The sequence below is a fragment of the Capra hircus genome, chromosome 19, assembly GCF_001704415.2.
Source record: "Capra hircus breed San Clemente chromosome 19, ASM170441v1, whole genome shotgun sequence".
In the NCBI taxonomy this organism is placed as follows: domain Eukaryota; kingdom Metazoa; phylum Chordata; class Mammalia; order Artiodactyla; family Bovidae; genus Capra; species Capra hircus.
In genome coordinates this window covers 24,622,874-24,645,496 of record NC_030826.1, presented here as the reverse complement: position 1 = coordinate 24,645,496, position 22,623 = coordinate 24,622,874, and the positions used below count along the sequence as shown (strand labels likewise).

Sequence of the window (22,623 nt, the reverse complement as noted above, 5' to 3'; positions counted from 1 at the left end):
GGGAAATACTTTTTCAAAGTATTTAAAATTGATATTTAGCATTCTTTCATATGTAAATACCATAGGATTCCCCGAATTTTTGACTTTAGGTTGTTGTTGTATTACAAATTATTTAAATTATAGCTAATGCTGCTGTGGATTTTCCCTATGAAAAAATGTTTATACATAATCTTTTTATTATTTCTCTTAGGATAAATATATAGATGCAGTCATTGCTGAATCAAAGAAGATAAACATTTTTGGGGGTTCTTTTTTTTCTGTTTTGTTGGGATGGAATAGATATACAGTGCTGTGTAAGTTTAAGGTATATAGCCTAATGACTTACTGTATTGTGAAATGCTTACTACAGTAAAAATAGTTAACATTCATCATGTTAAACAGTTACTCCAGTTTTTTTTCCCCTTGTGATGAGAACTTTTAGGATTTACTGTTTCAGCAACTTTCAGAACTATACCATACAGCAGTGTTAGCTGTAGGCATTGTGTTGTACATTACACCCCCGGTACTTAATTTATCTTGTAACTGGAAGTTTGTATCTTTTTGAGGTTCTTAGCATATATCACCTAGAAGGTAATAGTCCCACTATCACTGTATTTAAATTCCATTTTTTGTTACGTTCTTACTATTAGAGACTTCTAAAAAAGGCTTGATTCTGCTAGGTAAAGAGAATATTTTTATTTTAAAAACTTCCAATAAAATCGAATGCTTCTTGACAGTTTTGAATTGTATGTGTGGAGAGAAGGAGAGGCTTGTTTTAAAGGTTTGTAAGAGTAGTTGTTTGTCTTTCTTTTTTTGACCACACTGAGTGGCTTGCAGGATCTTAGCTCCCCAACCAGGGGTTGAACCCAGGCCCTGGAAGAGAAAAGTGTGGAGTCCTGACCACTGGACCACTGGGGAATTGCCAATGCCTTTGTAAATTTTCATGGTGCTCTTTTTCAGTTGTTCAATTAATTAGGCTTTCTTTGTGTTTTCTTTGACACTTAGAATATTTCCTGTTCCTAAAATCAGATAAAACTGGAAAATTTGAAGATAGCTCTGAAATGGGTGGGGTTGGGGGGGAGAAGCTTTTGAAAACAGTTGATGAGAAACACTTGGCCTTCAGCTTGTATTGAGAAAAATCTATCATGATTTAGATTTCGAATTGTTGCTGCTTCTAAATAGGATCAGTTGCCTTGTGCTATAAAATGTTAAATTATTAAATCTGTCCATCAAAGGACAGCATATATATGAGATGTTATTAGTACTAGTAATTCTGTGCTTGGGTAATCTGGCTAAACTAGTCTTTCCACAAAGGGCATAATGCTTAAGCTTTCTTTTAGTGAGTCATGGAATGTTACCAGGGAATTTGTCACTGTTTGGCATAATTCCATTAGGAACTTATGCTGGCAATAGTTTAGTCCTTTTTGGGGAAAAATTAATTTCATTTTAGACAGAAAGAACTTTACTGACTTTTTAAGCTATTTATAAGTAGCATTGTAACATTTTATAAAACAAAATTTTTTTTGTAAAAAAGCCCGTAAAAAAGCCTAAATGGCAGTGGACCAGACTTCATAGTAAAAGTTATATTAGGAAAAGAAAGATTGGTTTATGAATTGACTACAGAAGATAGATCAGTGTTATTTTTGAAGGAATCTCTATTTTCTGGGATTATTGAAATCCTTAATCATTATAAAAATGCCTTGAATTTTCATGAATCTTTAAGCTATAGAAATTCCTATTCATGAGCAGTGGATTAATTGGGGAGAGAGAGAAAATGTCAGTCTCTTTTCACCCAAAAGCTATTACTTACGGTTTTTTGTATTTTTTCTTCCAACCTTTTAAATATATTTCATCATAATCATGTGTTACTGTACTTAGTAATATAAATATTTTTCATTTTACTTCACTTTCATTTTTAATGTGGCACTAGAGCTCTGTGGGAGACCTGGGTTTGATCCCTGGGTTGGGAAGATCCCCTCAGAAGGGAACTGCTACCCACTCCAGTATTCCGGCATGGAGAATTCCATGGACTGTATAGTCCATGAGGTCATAAAGAGTTGGACATGACTGAGCGATCTTCACTTTCACTTTCACAGCCCACCCAGTGGCAGTCACATAATTTTTTGTTTAGACTATGTTTTGAAAAAATTTAGTTAAATTCTACTTTTTCACGTAGGTGCTTAGATTCCCTGTATAAATTTGAGTAAATATATTAGTGGTTTCAGAGTTGTCTCACAGATTCTTTACTTCAAGCAGATAACTGTAGCAGGAGGTGGCGGGGGGGGGGGTAGGCGGGGAGCCAGTGATGTAGAGGAATGAAACTGGAAGCAAAGAAGCATCCTTTTATCTTGTTTCATCCTCTTCCCCTCTCTCCAGTAGTCTGGGTGCAAGGCATTGAATTCAGATCACAATCTTTAGCTTTACTGTACTCTTGTTAGCTAAATATTTGTTAATTCTCTTGGCATTTATTATGCTCATGAGAGCTTTTCGATATGTGTAAGGTACTAAAGTGCTTTGCCCAAAAAAAGACAAAAAATCAGTATATCAGTATTTTGAAGAACGTAAAATAGTTGCAATGTGTATATTTATTTAAATAATTTGTGAAAAGTATTTCTATTTTTTTTTAAATTTAAATGGAGACTAGTTTATCTTCCTGTTCTAGTTCTCAGTTGGGAGAACCAAACTAGTCGTTACTTTTCTAGTCTAGGCCTCAAGTTCCCACTCCATAAAAATGATGACTTGCAATTTGATATCCCTCACAAACCTACGAAGTCTATTTGGTGATCCATTTGGAGTTGTTTTTCATATATATGTTGTTAACAGTGAGAATGAGGGTTTTGGCTTACTTGAACCTCACACAGACTGAAGTGGCCCTTCATTTAGGAGAAGCTCCACAGAAAACAAGGGAGAAGGGGTTCACACAAAGGAAAAGAAGGGCAGGTTTGTTTCCAAAGGTCACATATTAAGACAAGGATAGCAGATGTCTTTCATCTTGTGTTTTTTTGGCTGGAGTGGCTCCTGAATACTGTATTAAGAAAATTTGGGTTCCATGATTGGTTGTTAATAGTTCCTTCCTTGAATGTGGATCACTTCCAGGGTGTGAGAGTGATTTTAAGAACAATGGTATCCTCAATCTGTACATAGGGATCTGTCACACAAAGTGGTTAAGAGGATGATTGATTTCTATTTGAGGTGTTCCACATTGATCTCATTTGTATATTTGGACTTTTTTGTGTTGTGATAAAATACGCATAACATAAAATTGACCATTAAAACCATTTTTAAGTGTATAGTTCAGTGGCATTGAGTTTATGCACACCATTTAGTTACCATCCCCACTGTTTCCAAAACCTTTTCATCATCTCCAATTGAAAAAACTCTGTGCCCACCAAACAGTTTAACCCATTCTTGGCCTTCCACTAGCCGCTAGTAACCACCATTGTACTTTCTGTCTCTATGAGTTTGACTACTCCAGAAACCTTGATCTTTTCCAGGTTCATCTGTATTATAGCATATTTTCAGAACTTTTTTTTAAGGCTGATACTCCAGTGTATGTATATACTACATGTTGGTGTTCCCTCTCCTTTTGGCTTTACTATCCAAGTAATTTTGTTGCCAAATCTAATGTCATGAAGATTTCCCTCTGTGTTTTCTCCTGAGAATTTTAGAGTTTTAGCTTTAGGTCTTTGATTCATTTTGAATTAATTTTTGCATCTAGTGTGTGGAAAGAGTCCAGTTTCATTTTTCTGCATGTGGATATCCAGTTTTCCCCAACACCATTGGTTGGAAAGACTGCCCTTTCTGCACTGACAAGGATCTTGACACCCTTGGCAAAAATCATTTGACTATGTATGCAAGGGTTCTTTTTTTCTGAGCTCATATTTTATTCTGTTGATCTCTTTGTGTTTTTATGCCAGCACTGCACTGTTTTGATTATGACAGCTTTGTATAAGTTTTGAAATTAGAAAATAGGAATCCTCCAACTTTGTTCTTCTTTAAGATTGTTCAAGGAAAAGATTCAGTTGTTCAAAGGTTTCTCTCTTTGAAATGTAAAAGTTCTCAATCTGCTTCTAATGTTTGTCTTTTTTATTCTTAAACTGTATAGTCACATCTGTAGAACAGTGTATTTTGTGTGTGATGCAATATAAAACATGCATGGTTTAAAGGGTTGTTATAAAGCAAGGTGTAGCTACTACCTCGGTGAAGAAATAGTTGTATATAGTTTTAAAAACAATTAAACTGAGCATGGCCAATCAAGTGATTCTGTCAGCTGAAGTCAGAAAACAGAACCGTGTTTCTCAGGGTGTACTAGGAAGAATACTGCATTGAGGGTGTGTACGTAGGGAATTGGAGCCCTGGGGACACAGGCGGACAGGATTTCCTAGAGCCTGGTGGTGTAGGGAGAGTAGGGAATCTTTGAGTGTCTAAATCTGAAAATACTAAATTTGTAGTTTGTTTTGTCCAGGATTAAGAGGGAATGGGATTAAGAGTAATGTAGCTAGAAAGCAGTGCCTATTAAAGCTGAGTCATAATGTAATAAGAATTGAAGCTATTTTGAAACAGAGTAAGTTGATCTGGTTGGAACACTAATCACTACTGTCAGAACACCAAGCTCTTTACATAATCAAAGTCAAGTGTGGTTGTGTATCCAGTTGGATAGCCTAGATTTAAATGTCATTTTGGCAAACTGTAATGATAAGTACCTAACAATTATTAAATATGTTTAGTATGGTTCTTATTTAAAACTACATGGTTTATATTCAGGGTTCATATGCTTTAGCTTTCTTTTTAGAAGTTTTTGTTTCTTCCCTCCCACAAATAAATGGCTCCCTTTGAACCCCTTAAATTACAGTTGAGCTATAAGGACAAACAGAATTCATATCTAAATTGGGGCAAATTCACTAATAGAAAAATACTAGGGAGCACAGATGAAAAGGTTAATTTACATTCCTGATTTGGTAAGGTTTATAGGAGGATCTGGGGGCTTCCTAAGAGGCACAGTGGTAAAGAATCCGCTTGCCAGTGCAGGAGGTGCAAGAGATGTGGGTTTGATCCCAGAGTTGGGAAGATCCCTTGAAGTAGGAAATGGCAACCTGCTCCAGTATTCTGTCTGGAAAATCCCATGGACAGAGGAACCTGGTGGGCTATAGTCCGTGGGGTTACAAAGAGCACATCTTAGATAAAGGTTTGAGGAGGTGTTTGAGGCGTGATGGTGAGATATACCAGAAAGTGAATTAATAGCAATTTATCACTGCTGCTTCCACATAATCACACCTGTTATTCTCCTTTCTGGAAGAAGGCTTGGAATGGAACTGGAATAGCCTGCTGTTTAGATTTTTTTTTCCCCCTATGGCAAGAATATGGGCCGGGGGATTGGGCCTACTTAGAGGAAATAGAAGAATTGGAAATCACGCTGTTTTAATATGCATCTGTGAGTTAGAACGTCTTACATTTATGTTAACAATTCCAGTTTTTACTTTGTGCATTGCTGTTTTTGTGTCCATAATATAAATCTACTTATGTGCACTAAAGGCAAATTAAAGCTTGGTCATATGTTAGTAATTTCCCCATCATTCAAGTAGCTACATTTCTATGTAGACAAAGCTGTTGTTCTTATTTTTATGATTTCTTTTTGGTGGGGCACACCATGCTACATGTGGTATCTTAGTTCACTGACCAGGGATCAAACCCACACCCTCTGTAGTGGAATTGTGGAGTCTTTAACCATTGTACTGCCAGGGAAGTCCCCTTCTATGACTTCAGTGATTCATGTCTTGCTTAGTCCAACCAAAAAAAAAAAAAAAAAATTTTTTTTTTGTTAAACTAAGTTATTTTGGTAATATTTACATTATATATAAATATGATATAAGTCTTAGATTTATTCCCCTCTCCTCTTATGGATAATTCTATAAATTCCCAAAGAGCTTCCTTTTCTCTAGCATGATCTAGCAATCTGTTTATTCTGGTACATATCCCTCTTTATTTTAGTTACGCTATTGTAAAAATTGTAAAGCTTTCTGATTCATTTTGAGCCTGTGTCCAATACCAAAATCTGACAGCACACAGAGATACTCTGGACCAGTCCCAGTTACAGATGCCGTAGGTGCCACTGTCTCCTAATACATTAGGGAAGAAACAGTCCCATGATTGTGGATCACTAATAATATATGTTGAAAATGCATTTGAAAAAATTTGGCTTCTGTCCTTTACCCTTAAAAACAAACCAGGTTAGGACACTGGTCCAGTGGTTAGGACTTCATACTTCCTGTGCTTGCCTGTTCCTCATTTATGAGGAAAACTATGAAAGGATTTTCTGCTTAGAGTACAAGTAAGCACAAGATGGATATGAATTTTCATAATTAAAAACTACATTTGACTAAGCTATCAATCATTCAGGTTGATAATACACTAATATGTAGATTTTTTATTTTAAATGTGACAGAATTGAGGACACAGCAAGAGAATTTTTGACTTTTGTATGCTAGCATATAATAAGATTTGTATAATGAATCATTAACTTCTTATTTAAGTAAATGATGATAGTTTGACTGTTGTAAGTATCAGGTGCATTTGGCCCTGAAATATCACACAGTCTTGTAACTTTGTGTTTAGAGTTTATCCTGGAAATGAGATGGCAAGGGGACACCACATAGTTCAATCAGCATATTTTTCTAACCTTCATCAGATGGCATATGCCAGTGCCTCTCATTTCTCTAAGCCATTGGGATGCAGTTAAGTCAGACCGTTAGTTAGCATGGGAAGCATTTTCTGTTCCTTAGAGGCCAGCTCTTTGCTTAGATTGCTGTAATAACTACTTAAACTTTCCATCTAGATGGTCAGTGGCCATCTGCTTCTAGTCTTGGTGCTTCTTTCTTTTTCATTTTCTGGGTTTAAGTCTGTTTTTTTTTTTTTTTCTTTTTCTGACTGAGTCCATTTTTTCCTTGTATTGTTTTAGGGATGTGTTCTTCATGCAGTTAGAAATAGTCTGTTTTACTGTCTCTCAGTCACTTTATCTGAGTTTTATTTAATTTTTGTTTTTTAAGTTTCTATCATAAGCTCGCTCAGTCGTGTCTGACTCTTTGTGACCCCGTGGACTGTAGCCCAGCAGGCTCTTCTGTCCATGGGATTTCTCAGGTAAGAGTACCAGATTGGATTACCATTTGCTTCTCTAGGGGATCTTTATGATGCAGGGATCAACCCCAAATCTCCTGTGCCTTCTGCCTTGCAGCCAGATTCTTTACCCCCTGCCATTCACAAACTACTGGAGACTTTGAAATACTTTTGTGAGCGTGTAGGCAAAGTTAACTTTTATTAAAGAAAAGGCTCGTTGCCAATAAACTCTTATTTTTCTCTTTACCTAAAACAAGCTTTCCCAATCATAAAAATCAGTATTATAGAAAATTTGGAGAAATGTAGGGAGTTTAATTTTTAATATTGGGATGCTTTCTTTCTTTGTGCTCTGTAGCCAATTTAGAAATTTATCTATGTGTATAACAAATAAAAAAATGGAACTATCAATTTGGGTGCTTTTCTTTTCTTGGTAGATTTAAGGTGAGTCAAACACTTTATAAGGAAATGCTGTTATATACAAATATGAAACCAAAGTCAGAATTCAGTGCCATAGTGGAAAGAAGCAGTGAATTTAGATTTCAGTGACCTTAAAGTCCAAGATCTACCAATGGGTGGCTTTTAACTCTTGGGGGAAAAGTGGATTATTTAATAAAATGCCTTGGAACAACTGGTTTATCATACTGGGGATAGGTGGAGGGGAAAATGATTGATGTGTTTATGTTTACATGAATTATAAAAGGATCGGGATAGTTTCTGAGTGCTGGCTTACCCAGTGCCAAGCGCACCGTGTGCATGAATATGTTCCTCAGACAGACCTGCGAAGTGTAGACAGTGGTATCCTCACTTTACACATGAGGAAGTAAAGCTTATCGAGAATATTATTTTAGTCTGGGCTTGAGGGAGGGAGGCTTTTTTCTAAGCAAGACAAACCAAAGAGCTATGAAAAAGATTGACTTTTTAAAAAAACTTGCACTCCTTGAACTTATTCTTAAATGAGGATTTAAAGAGGTAACACAAATCAAGAACATTTTAAAGCAAAAATGGCAGTATGACAGCCATAATGCTTATAAAGCTCACCAAAATCAATAAGAAAAAGGCTGAATCACTTAATGTAAAAAAAAAAAAAAGGCAAAGAATACAAGTAGGTAATGCATGTAGGGAGTTGTCAACAGGAAAAGGATAATATCCAAGGTTGTAGAGAAATATATACCTATAGCGTTTCTGGAAATATAAATTGACTTTTGGTGGATGATATGTATGTTCCTTTGACTCACAATTCGACTTACAGGAGCTTAGATTCTAGGTAGTACTTCCACAGATGTACAGGACAGTACAGAAATGTTTTATGGCAGTATTATAAATGAATGAAGAGTGCAGAAACTGTCTAATGTTCATAGTATACTTGAGTGACTAAGGTATAAAATGATACCTCATTTTCTGTACTGTGTGGCATAAATTTTTAATTAAGTTGGTTACATTTGACTAAAAAAAAAACTAAGATATTATTATACATATGATTGATCTGTGTTACTACAAACATGTTTTTTACTGCCAGAAAGAATTCCTGAAAGGGTTCTGAAGCTGAGAGAAGAAAATTCCACAAACCTCTAAATAGTTTTGAGTCCCTTTTAGTATAACCCATTGACTTATTGATGAGCCAGGATGAGGGAAGAAACAATACATATATACACATCCCATGTATTGATATAAGGAGCAGAGCAGTTTACCTAGTTTTACACAAAACACACAGATAAGGTGATAGGAACTGTTAGAAACCTTAATTTACTTTGAGTAGTACTTAAGGAAATCAGCATGGAGTGAAGTAGTTAATGGTTCTCACCCTCAGCTGGTGGCAGAGTGAACAGATTACCCCATTCCTCTACCTCCTGGGGCGGTCATACCCTACCAGCCCTGCTGAGAATGTTGTAGCCTCTGTGTAATGTGGTTTGAGAGTAAAGGAAAGCTAGGAACTACTGCTATACAGAAAGTATTAGAGGCGAAACTGCCTAGAGACCAACTGGGATGTAAGTTTAAAAATATGACTCTCTGAATAGAGAAAAGGGTACTCTTAGCAAGAGGAATTGAACTAGGATAAGTTTAGACAGTGTTTTAGACATAAAGTAAGTTTAGACATAAAGAAAGCTGAGCGCAGAAGAATTGATGCTTTTGAACTGTGGTTTTGGAGAAGACTTGAATCCGTTGGACTATGAGGAGATCCAGCCATTCAATCCTAAAGGGAGTCAGTCCTGAATATTCATTGGAAGGACTGATGCTGAAGCTGAAGCTGCAATGCTTTGGCCACCTGATGCAAAGAACTGACTCACTGGAAAAGACCCTGATGCTGGGAAAGATTGAAGGCAGGAGGAGAAGGGGACGACAGAGGATGAGATGGTTGGATGGCATCACCCGACTTGATGGATGTGAGTTTGAGCAAGCTCTGGCAGTTGGTGATGGACAGGGAAGCCTGGCATGTTGCAGTCCATGGGGTCGCAAAGAGTCAGACACGACTGAGCAACTGAACTGAAGTTTAGACAAAACAGGAAATTTGATGCTTAATTAATAGAAGAGGGCAGGAGTGGTACCAGGTTTAAGGAACTAGAATTCTGTTAGGACCTTTCTCCTTGTTGCTTGCTTTTGTTCATTTTCGCGTATCTGCTTTCTCCTTGGGATCTGAGCTGTGGGCCTGCCCCATGGATTGGAATTCCTTTTGTTTAATGCCGATTTGGAAAGTTCTCAGTAAGATCTTATGCTCCTCGCGTGTCAGGTATTCCTTCACTTGTTTGTATGTCCCAGTGGTATGGTGTACAGAGTAAACTGGTACAGAACAAGCAACGGCAAAACAAGTAGTTGTGTGTGATATTCAGGGGTAGGTAGTATTTCCCAAAAGAAGTACTTAAGGCATGGCTTGTTCTTGAGATTCTGAAGAACACTATATTCATTTTATAGCCTATAGTCTAATGAGCAATTTTAAAGGAGAAAAACAGACACTTGACATTTATTGTACTCTAAGGGGGACAGTCTTGCAGTATTGCTCCTCTGTCCTGCAGCACTGCCATGGGATTTACTGTACTTTACTGATGAGCAAAAGGACACTCAAAAAAGAGTCATGATGTGTTTAAGATGCTAAGGATAGTGAGAGAGTTGGCATTCAAACCCAGGTGTTACTGACATAATACCATGCTCTGTGCCCAAACTGTGGCCTGTGTTTTCTCTTGTGAGATGAAATTCACATGCCTCTCCTCTCACCTCTGCATCGTGTCTTTATCAGCTTATTTCTAAAAAATAAATGAGAAGTGTATATAAAACAATAGACTATAGTTGTAGTGTCAGGGCCTAACAATTTATGCCCTGTGGGGAATTCCTGCCATAGTAAATCTTGGCAGGGACATATGAGACAGCTGCTGTATTTAAGCACAAGCAATGCCATATTTAGGGCCTACTGTTGAAGAGCCCTTAGATAATAAGTGTTTGAAGAGGATGTAAGCAAGGTGAAACATTGCAGGTAGCAGAACTTCCCGAAGTGCTATTTTAGGAGTGTGGTCCGGAATTCTACCCAGCAAATCCTTTCAGAAGCATATTGCCGAATATTTGCAAGGTAGGATGTCTGGGCTCTCCTGCTCATCTGCTCCATATTCCTTATGTGCTTGAGGCACAGTAAAAGAAATTCATCTAGGCTGAAAATGTTTTTGATTAGGAAATCAGCTTGCCTTATCTAGCCCTAGCCTAGGACATGGTGTAAAGAAAAAAATTCTAATTTTAAGCAAACTTTTAAAGTTTACCAGAAATCTGTTAAGTTGATTTAATTGATGCATTTATAAAATCTTTAAAGGAAATATGAGCAAACCTTTGGTTGTTACTTTTTTCAGTATTGATTACTTAATGGAAGTTTGCAAGACCAGGGATATTTTCCCAGTTAATTCTGGTAACTAGCTTTCTGGCGATATGTGTGTTTTAAAGTAATGTGGCAATTTATTCATCTGATAATGAGGTCAAAATTATTTTGACAAACCATCTCAGTACTTAGGAGTAATTAGGTAGTGTCTGGATAAAAGGTTCTATCTGAGACTTCAACAGTTTGAACGGAAGCCAGTGTAAAAATAGTCACTTTACAGAAATGCACCTTACAACCAGCTGTGTGTTAGATAAATAACCTTGACAGAAATGCACATTCCCAGGAGCAGAAGACCACACCCATCAAGACACAAAGGAACGTCATTGCTACGCTATAAATATGTTTGGCTTTGTAACTTAACTTAGTCAACTATTGGTCTTGGCAAAGTGTATTTACGATTAAAGTAGGTTATTTTTTCTTAATAGCCAAGTATAGAATGACATGTACTTGGGCCTTTGAATGTTGTTATCCTGAGATACCTTGTATTTTTGATAAAGCTCAGTGAAGGTTTATTTTCACATGGTTGACAGAATATTGTAAACCATTATTTTAGACTACATTGAAACTGTTTAGCATTTGAAAAAAAACTTTTATGGAGAAAAAAATTTAAGAATATAATAACACCAAAGTAGACTGACTGTACAGTGAACCTGCATGTGCTTACCTAGACTCAGCAGTTACTTGGTCACAACCAGTCTTGTTTTATCTGTCTCTGCCCACTCCCTTGTGATTTTGAAGCACAACCCAAATGCCATCATCATTTGTCTGTAAATGTTTCAGTAATGCTAAAGATTTCTGTACCTCCTAAAAAAGAGGGAGTAAAAAACCATGCGGCATGACCACACTTGGAAAAATTAACACAGTTTAATAGTGTTAGATGTAGTAGCCTCTAAATCTGTGCATGCGTCATACAGTTTTAAAAGTCTGAGTTCAGTCCTCTCTCCTGTTGCTTCTTGCAGTATACTTACTGAGGATTCTAGACCTTGCCTTTTAGAATTTCCCAAAGTATAGATTTTGCTAATTGTATCTTGGGAATATTCTTAAACATATTTCTCTGTGTTTTCTATAAATTGGTAATTGTGTCTAGGGGTTCTGGTTTGTGAGTCAGGTGAGATTGCTTCATAAGTGGTGGCTTATTTATCAGGAGGCATGTTAATGTCTGCTTGTCCTTTCTAAAATGCCTAGGTTAAAATAACAAAATGGCAAGGTTTCAGTAAGTTTTCATTTTTTAACTGGACTATCTCTGTAGGGAGAGATACCTCATTTGATCAAACAGTAGTTACTGTTTGATTTCCTGACAATGCTATTTGTAGAGAAAAGGAAGAATAAATCTTGTGTGTGGTTTTTTTTTAAGGGAAAAAAGTGGTTTTCAAAATAACAAAATGGTGTATTAGCATCCTATACTGGGATCAGTCAATTTGAGTCCTTTTAACATGACCATAGTATTACTTGATAGCTTCCTTTTTATCTGATATGAAAGTTGAGCCTGGAACACTTCCTGCCCCGGACCTGGAATCACCCATTTTTCTGAAGAGTCCTGCTCCATTTAAGTGTAGCTCATATATGCAGACTGTATTCTGGGCACTAGGGACACTCATTGCTGCAAAGTTGGTCATTTTTCTTGACTTTTTTAGTGGACAGAGCTCTGCATTTTTAAAGCTTTATCGTGAGTTCATATGGATACTTCTGATTCAAATTCAGGATTGAAGAGTTTTTACCTTTCATGTGTTTTCCTTTTTCTCTTTTAGTCTTATTCTTGAATAATGATTATATCATAGCAAGCCTGCTCATGCTTTATTTTCCACTACTTATACCTATCTAAATCATTATTTTCAAGGACATTACTTTGTCCTTGATTTCATTTTTAATTCACGGTTTGTAAACCATTTTGGCCCTCAGTGATTTCCAGATTCACAGCATGCATACATAACTCTCATTTAGCAATCAGCAATACTTTGGGATTTACTGAGTTTTAGAAATTGAAGTATAATATACACAAAGAAAAATGCATAAATATTATGTACAGCACGCCATTACTAGCATCCCAGAATCTTCTTTCTTCTTTCCATATACCACTCATTCCCCATTGAAAGAAAAAGAAGAAAAGGTGACTGTTGTCCTGATTTCTAATGTTACTGATTAGTTTTGCCTGCTTTAGAACTTTAAAATTTTGTCTGAGCATTTGTGATATGAGAAAAAGAGAGCTCTTTCTAGCTGTTTCCAGCTTTACTCATGTCCAGGTAGCATCCAGAAAAAAAGTATCATTATCTTTTTCACATTCAAAACTTCTCTGTAATGTCTTAGGAATCTAAGTAGAAACTCAGGCATATGCACTTCTTGGTTTAAATATTTGTCTTAAGCAGGATAGATTTTTGTGTATGTTAGCAATTTCCATTTCCCCTCATTGTATTTTTACCCTTTGCATGTTTCCCCTTTCTTTTGATTAACAGGAAATCTATTTGTATTAGGGATATTAGACTTTTACCTATTGTGCTGTAAATATTCTCTCCCAGTCTCTCATTTGTATTTAAACTTAATTGCTCTAGTGAATTTAAAGTACCTTGTGTAGTATGTTCTGACTGTTGGGTTTTGTGTTCTGCTTAGGAATGCCACCTCCAACTAAAAGTATGTTAAAAATAAATCTGCATCTTTTTTTTTCAGCCGACTTTATTATTTATTTGTATTTGTATTCAAATACAGTTTGAGGTATCTCTGTTAGCATTTAAATGTAGTAGCCTGTTTAAACATCTTTCCTTGGCCTTTCCCATTTTAAAAAGGGGATTTTAAAATGGAATTTCACTGGAATTTCATCTACCTATGGCTACTACACTTTTCATCACAAACTTCTAGAGAAAATTTCAACCTGCATTTTTTACTTCACCTTCTTTTTGTCAATTGAGTGTTGTCTGCATGGCTTTACAATTACACTGAAACTACCTATGCCCAGGGCAGCCTTGCCATTCTTTGAATTGAATGCAGTAGACTGAATTTAGGCCTCCTCTTTCCTAAACAGTGTGTATTTATTGGCAACTTTCTCCTTGGAATGCACCTTATTTGGCTCTTTGATCTAGCTTTTTCCTGGTTTTCTTCCTACTTCTGTCATATTTGTAGCTGTTTCTTTTTAAATCCCCCTGATATTGGTATTTTCTAGAATTCCTTCAGTTAGATTCCACAGTTCACACTTAGGCTCATCCTTGGGTGATACCATCAGTATTATGGCATCAGTTATCAGCAATATTATGATAACCCCCAGGTCTCTAGCTGAAATTTCTTTTGGAAACAATGTATTTATGTCCCATAGGTATACAAAACCAAACCTATCATTTCTTTCCCTCCCTCTAAATTCAGCACGTCTTTATTATAATTCCCATTTCAGAAAAAGAATACACTCCTACTCAGTTTCTCTGCATAGAAACCTCTATTTGTCATTTTAAACAATTGTGCTGAAACTCAGATAACATGAAGCCATTTTAAAGTGTACAGTTCAGTGGGATTCACAGTGTCATGCAGCCACTCTTACTCTCTTCAGTTTCAGAACGCTTTCATCACCCCGCAAAACGCCCAGACTCATTCAGTAACTGCACTCGCCACCCACCCCACCCCCCATTTTGCTTTCTGTCTCTGGATTTGTAGATATGAAAGGAATCATAGGGTATGTGGCCTTATGTGTCTGATTTCTTTCTCTTAGCTTGATGTTCTTGAAGTTCATTGAGAACCAACATACCACAATCAAAGTTGTAGCTAGTTGTAGCGTGTATCAGCACCTAATTCCTTTTCTTATGGCTCAATTATATTCCATTGTATGTATATATATTTTGTTTATTCATTCATTGATGGACATTTGGATTCTACTTTTTGACTATGCTGCAGTATAAAACATTTGAGAATAAATTCCTTTGTGAATAAATGTTTTCATTTTTCTTGGGGATATACCTAGAAGTGTAATTACTGGCTTATGTGGTAACTATGGTTATAAACTTTTTGAGGAGTTATGTATTGTTATTGACTTTTTAAACTCCCTATATCACCAATCTTGTTTGGTTGATTCTACCTCCTTCGTATCCGTGTTTTCCATCATTATTCCCACTACTATATACTGAAGATACACTTTCCAGGATTACTTTAATAGCCTCCTTTCCTTTTTTGGCTTCTTTGTCATCACATGGCCTTAATCTATCACGTACTTTTCACGTTCTGAGAGATTGGTTTTTGAAAATGTAAATTTCATGAGATGACCTCTTTGTTTTAAAAAGAAAGCAAAATAAAACGCAAACAAAAGTTGCTCTCTGGGTAGAATCTAAACTCACAAGGCTTGTAAAGGCCCTTTGCTGTCCTCCTTCTGACATTCTGTCTAGCTTCAGCTATGTGGTGTGTTGCAGCCCTCTGCCGCCATGCTGATCTCCATATTTCAGATTTTTGTAGTATGTATAGTATGTATTCTTCTGTCTAAGCCTTGCTGTTACTCCACCCAAATCCTTCGTCGTATTTCAGATATCTCTTCTCTTTTTAGAAGCCCTTTTGTCTCTTTTTGATTATATTGTGCTCTTCTTTGTGCCCCTCCAAATTCCTGTACTGATGTTGGGCCATTTAATACACACTGTAATCGTCTTTTTCCTTCTGTGAGAATCAGGAGTTAATAGTCAAGTGCCAGGGGATGCACTACAGACTAAAAGTAGGATTAATAGGAATTTAGCAGAAGACAAGATTATTTGGTAAATTACTTAGGGAAGGCCTCATGGAGGAGGAATATGGTACTTGAATTGGACCTTGAAGGAAGTATTCATGAAAAGTATGATAATGGCTGGCCTCTATAGGTAGATTAAATCTGTTAAATGCCCATGGATCTAGGCTATGAGGAGCCATGCAAGGGGCAGAAACCATGACAAAACCGAGATGGGTGGGTATCTTTCAGCATTACTTGTATTACTTAATGAAACAAGCAGTAGACACAGTCACTCCTGTAGAAGAGAAGAATGCAAAGAACATGTAGAAGACTTTTATAGAACTTGTGTATTGATGAAATATATAACGAGAAGCAATAATATACTTTACAGATAAGGACGTTTTCAAAGGTAGTTTTGACCATATATGCTTATTTAAGAATTTAACCACCTATGTTTATAAAATTCCACTGGACTTCTAATGCAAGATTCAATAACTAGGTGATTTCTGGATAAATTATAAAATCTCTGCAAGACTCTTACAGCTATTGTTGGAGAAAATGGTCTGAGTAATATACTAGTGTTTGTCCAGAGAAAGGTTAGAAATGAGATAACTCAGTGTAGAAATTGCCGGTGCAGATTGTGATTGTCGATGCTCTGCTCGCCCCTCAGTTGACAGTAAAACTGGGACTTGCAGATCTTTTCCAGAATGTCTGCAGCATATTGACACTCAGTGAATGTTTGCATTCACAAATAAAATAACCAGATTGAAATACAGCTTCTTTGCATTTTCAGTATTTAAAGAATGTCTTAAATGGCTGTTTAAAAGTAAAACTGCATTTCTTATATTTTGCAACACGGTACTGATTTAAAACTATTTATAAAAGTCTGCTTTGCCAGTTAGGCAAAAATATTAGACTTAGAAATTAAAAAAAAGAACTTCCCTCAGATTTTGAGAAAAGAAGTCATTCATGTTTAAGTGTAAATAAACTTTCACTTCTGGCTCTCTCTGGGTTTCACTGGCATGCTGAGGTGTTAAATCTTAGTTGTTGAAATAAACACCTCTGATTCCTCAAAAAATTAAATATTTTCTTCTCAGTTAATAACACGCTTTGTTCAGTTTTTTATAGCACTCTGAGTTGTGTTGCACTTGCTTACCATGGGACCAAGCTCCTTGAGGACGATGGCAGGATTTATGTGAGGATTACAGCCCTGTTCGGCTGCCCAGCAGCTTCTCTCAGCTGCTCTCCTGTGCGCTTTGTCCTCTCTCTTCAGTTTGAGCCAACTAGCACCTCTTGTTGGTGATTCATGTATTTATACACAACACATACACACTTAATCGTGACAGTGGTGATGGCTTCACAGCTGTGTACATATATCAGTGTGTAAGAAATTATATAATTTAAATGCCTACAATTTACTGAATGTCAATTATATCTTGTTAAAGCTTTCTTAAAAATCCTAACATGATGCCCACCATCGATGGGTCATTACTTTATTAAGCCCTGTGTCTCCAGGAACTGTTCAGACTCTGCCCTCTTTCTCACCTGCCCCTCTCAGGGGCCCTCATGGCCTGCATCCCCCCACCTCACTAGTTCTTTGCCTTTGTTCCTATCCCCAGCCCCCATCATTCTCTATCCATGCTAGAGCACTCTCTCTGGAAGAGGAAAATCTCATGTTGCTAGTGTTGTCTCTGTCCTCCAGCTATTATTCTTAAGCCATTCCTGAATGCTGGAAACTGTGACCAGCGAAAGGTTCGACATGCAAGAGGCAGGACAGATGGAGTCTGTCTTCTCTGTGTGCTCAAAGAGTCTGTTGGGCCACACATGGACACCAGCTGTAGACGTGTATCCCCAAGAATGCAGAGCACTTAGTCATGCAGATACATAATTACTAGTATAAATTAAAATTGGTTATATAGCGAGTTCCAGTGAAAAGGTACCAGGCACTCTATTGGTATTTCGGAAAGGCCAAAGACCCTAAAGACCATACCATAAGAATTATCAGAAACACTGGTTTGATTTTCCTCTGAACCAGAATCTCTGAGGGATGAGTCTGCCAACTGCATTTTAATAAGCTCTCTGACCCACTATACCTGTATGCCACCAGAGAGCTCCTTAGAATGGTAGGAACCTTTCTGGAAACCAGGGTAGATGTAAAAGGGAGGTAGAAGTTAATCTTCTGGATAGCTTGCTTTACCCATTGCTTCCTTGTGTTATAGAAATGGAAAGGTTTTGACATCAGGTAGCATTTTGCTAATGGGTCCAGGTGTATTCATTTAATAGTTTAGAATTTTTAATGTTCTGTAATGAATGTTGGGTGAAGATTTTGTACTTAAATTTTTTTATAAAACTATTCTTTTTCCACAGAGCTCAACAAAAATCCAGTGGAAGGCTTTTCAGCAGGTTTAATAGATGACAATGATCTCTACCGATGGGAAGTCCTTATTATTGGTCCTCCAGATACACTTTAGTAAGTATAATGGAACTGACATCCAAGTGGAACTCTTTTAATAATTGAAATATTAACTATTTTGACAAACTGAAGTTTCCCAGTTTACAAGAATGATTGTTACTCACTTTTAATTAATCATTATTAACTGATACAAAGATAGACAACAGAGTGTGGTGTTATCAAAGAGCAAAGAAAAGATGGATTTCTTATATGTGTAGTACATTTTTAGATTCAGAGACCACACACAGTCTGATTTTCTGTTCCATGTGTTTGCAGGTCAACTTAAACTTACTAATATTTAATGTTCTGTAAGATGGATCATGACTGTCTGATGTCAATGACTAGTACAAGTTGCATGCTTTTTATAGAAGTTGAGGTGTTGGGAAAAAATGCAGCAACCTTCTCAAAGCCATGCAACTGAGGGATAGCAGGGTCTTTCTTGGGAACTATTCTTGGTCACTCAACCTTGGTCCTTGATGGTACTAAGCAGCAAGAATTTGGATACATAAGACTATTTTTTTTTGACAGTGAAATAGTTTTATTTTAGATGTTCTGAATGGTAACTCCTTTGCTGCCCCTCTGCACCTGCCCAACCTGATGGAAGAGAAAATTCAGAGCTAGTTCTATACCAGAGCAAACTGGTATATGACATACACAGTTGAGCTGTAGTATTGATTGGGAGGTTTTCTAAGGTCTGAAAAAAAATGATTTAGGTTTTGTCACAACTATTGCTGATCAAAATTTTTGCTGATTTATTTCCCAATGGTACATTTGCATTGGTAATTGCTGTAAGCTAAGATAACTCAATCTACTCACTCTACAGTGATAGTTTGGTAGATAACAGTAGTCAATGAAAGCTATCCTAGAGGTCTTCCCCCACAACCTTAATATTATTTCTTACCAAGTTTTGTACACAAAATCATACTTGTGCCTGGCTTCTGAGCCTGAGGAGGTTCTGTTCTGGGTTTCTAAATCAAAACCCATTGCATGAAGGTTTATTCAAGGAAGACACAGCAACATTCCAGTGACAGAATCTTGTTAATCTTAAAGTTGGTGTGTGATAACAAGAGAAATTCTTCTAAACTAATGTCTGAGTAGAAAATGAGTGAGGCATCCAGGTTTGACCTCCCATCTCTAAGGACCTCACATAATTTTTGTACTTTTTTCATGAGATGGTGGCAAGCATCTCTAAATGTTACTAGCTGGTCCATATACATGTTGTGTTCCTTCAGCTTCACGAAAGAAAGACACTTTAATACTCATTGTACTAATTAACAGGCCATCCTTCCTACCAATGAAAGCCTGTTTCTGGCCTTTCATATACATTTTAAAAGTGCTGACTGTCTATCTGAGGCGTGGATAACGGAAACCTTTGTGGCAGCTCCTCTGGAGTTGCTGACAGGCTGCCACTTCCTCACTGTCCCTTACTGATGAGAGCACTGACTGCACCCAGGCTACAGTTTAACCTCAGTGCCAAATATACTTTGAACATCCTGTGAACAATGAAGCCTTAATGCCATTGACAGACCTTATAATTATCATCCAAATTTACCTGGATATGATTCCTTTTTATGAATGACCTTTTCTAAAACTCACATGCTGGAAGTTATGAAATTCTTTATAAAGCCTGCAGGAAGTGGGTTTAAGATTTATTGAGTGTTGGCCAACCCTTTTAGCAACTTCCCATTTAGAATTGTTTCAAAAATAAAGCATTGTAGGCATTTACACTACTCATTCATTTTGTTTCCTAATGTTTTTGAGCACTCTTATGTTAGATGCTACGAACATGGCTTAAATCAGTTAATAGGTGCTGCTCCAAAGCGGTTACAATTTAGTTGGCAAAGCTGCTCATTGCGTAGTTATTTAATACACTTGGGGACAGCCATGATGGAGGGAGGCATTGGGATATGGTGAGAACTTACTGGGCTTGTGGCAGGTTTTCAGTGTGTTGGGGAATTTTTCCCAGAGGAGGAGATGTCTAAAGTGAGAACTGAAGAGTTAGTTACTGTATTAGTAGGCTTCCAGTATAAGCAAAAGAAATCTGATTTTAGCTGTCTTAGAAAATAAGGAAATTTGTTTTCTTGACAGAGATAGTAAAATGGTTACAACAGTTTTGAGCATTTCAGAGTATGCTGAAAAGGAAGAAGTGAAAGTAGTTTCTGCTTGGGTTTTATGTATTTCTTATATAGAAATAAGAATAGAGCCTCCAATTAAAATAAAAAAAAAAGTCTAAGTGAGCTAAAGTCAAAAAAGTAGGAAAAGTAATTTTTTATGTATTCCAGTGTAGAAAAGCCTTTTTTCTGGAAGCTCTCCAGCAGACTCTTGTCTCATTTGTTGCAATCAAGTTGCTTCATCATTCCTTACCTGGTAACTGGCAAGATGAATGAGATTGCCACATTTGGTTTAATTATTCTGGGATTGAAGAGATTTTGGATTGTCAATAGCTAGAGTAAGAATTAACTAGACAGATACTCTGGCAGTAGCAGTGGGGTTAGGAGATGGGGATAAGTAGGAGATGGGGATAAGTGGAAGGGAAGCTGGGGATTGAGCATTTCATAGGGAGAAAGAAATGTTTGTGTACATAGGCCTGGAAAATAAGGGACAGAACAAGGGGATGGCAACTGAGCAAAACGACTATAAGGAATTTCAAAAAATGAGGTTGGCTAGAGAGTTGAGGGCTAGAAAATGTTTGTAAACACTGTTACTGCTGCTGGTGCTAAGTTGCTTCAGTCTTGTCCGACTCTGTGCAACCCCTTAGACGGCAGTCCACCAGGGGAGTTAGGATTTTTCTTTTGTCCTGAGGACAAAGCATAACCATTGGGGAGTTTTACATCAAGAGTTGTCAGGTTTATATTTTAGAATATGCATCAGATTCTAAGTATCATAACTTTGGAATTATAAATTTTATTTTCCTTCAGCTTACTTGTATTTTATTTCTGTAGTAAAATGTTTTAAACTATTGTTTTAAAAAATTGGAGGGGGTGGTCTATAGTGTAAGAAGGGGCTTTCTTGATAGCTCAGCTTGGTAAAGAATCACCTGCAATGCAGGAGACCTTGGTTTGATTCCTGAGTCAGGAAGATCCCCTGGAGAAGGAATAGGCTACCCACTCCAGTATTCTTGGGCTTCCCTGATGGCTCAGATGGTAAAGGATCTGCCTGCAGTGCGGGAATGGGGTTCCATCCCTGGGTTGGGAAAACACCCTGGAGGAGGGCATGGCAACACACTCTAGTATTCTTGCTTGGAGAATCCCCAGGGACAGAGGTGCCTGGTGGGCTACACTCCATGGGGTCTCAAAGAGTCAGACACAACTGAGCAACGAAGCGTGCGTGCATGCATAGTGTAAGAAATGGACTGAAGTAGGGAGATCAACAGCCTTGCTCAGGGGATGGCACACATGTGCCTAGGACAGGGCCCTGAGAAAAGCAGAGGAAGTTAGCCAGACATCTTACAAAAGGTTTTATAGAAGGAATCTTTCTAAAATGCCACCAAGAATCAGGTATTTAACGCTGTTTGTTGATTTAACAGTAAGGAAATTACTGGTGTTCAGTGGAGTGAAGAGGGTAGAGGCCTTCTTGTGGTTGTCGGATGAGTGTTGCTTGAAATGAGACACAGATCTTAAGTGTAAGTAAGAGGAGAAATAGAGAGGCTGGTAATGGGAGGAGGCGTTATAGTATTGAAAGTAGTTAATGTGAGCAAACCTAAGTGATTGATCCATCACTTAGTAATTAATTAGGTCATTTCTGTAATAATAGAATGATTGGTGTACTAAAATTCTTTAAAAACTAGTGTAGTTCATGGTGGTGTCATTAACCCTCATTTAGCCACCAGAGGGCGCCCCACACTCCTTACAATCCATGTGTCAATAACTGGTATATTCAGGCATTCCTTTATTGATAGTTGCTTTGAGTATTAATTTAGCTGTTACATTTATCTTTACACAGTATTAACTTTTTATTGCTGCTCTTGCCATTGGCTCAGACAGTAAAGAGTCTGCCCACAATATAAGAGACCTGGGTTCGATCCCTGGGTCAGGAAGATCCCCTGGTGAAGGAAATGGCAAACCCACTCCAGTATTCTTGTCTGGAAAATTCCATGGACAGAGGAACCTGGTGGGCTACAGTCCATGGGGTCACAAAGAGTCGGGCACAAACTGAGCAACTAACACTTGCCATTAATTAATGTTTTTGGAGATATTAAAAATATTCTTGAGGTTTTCTCTCTATGAAAAATAATCTGAAACTGGTGTGACAACCTGCTATTTTCAGACTAATGATTATCAAGTAGTGTGACTAGCTGCCCATATCCACGGAAAGAATAATATCAGGTAGGAGCAGCAGTAGGTTTTGAAAGAAACTTTAGGAGATATGGGCTTCACTGTGAATTATAAATTTTATAAATTTGCATTAGTAAATGGCGGGTAACTCTTGCTGCATCTCTTTTCATCAGTCCTGGCTGGTGTGCTCAAGAAGTATGTTTTATATTGTTTCCTACCTCTGCAATGGTGTGAACAATTTGTAGAATCTTGTAAGATTATATGTAGCTTGTTATTGCCTTATCTTGATGAT

At 37.2% G+C, this 22,623-nt stretch overlaps 1 protein-coding gene across 1 annotated transcript in view; it reads left to right on the top strand.

Annotated features, from left to right (window-relative positions):
• UBE2G1 (ubiquitin conjugating enzyme E2 G1) overlaps positions 1-22,623 on the top strand; it is an 88,007-nt gene that overhangs the window by 43,038 nt on the left and 22,346 nt on the right. The window contains exon 2 of the mRNA XM_018064440.1: positions 17,973-18,075. Within this exon, the coding sequence (XP_017919929.1) occupies positions 17,973-18,075 (103 nt within the window). The remainder of the gene's footprint in view (positions 1-17,972; positions 18,076-22,623) is intronic.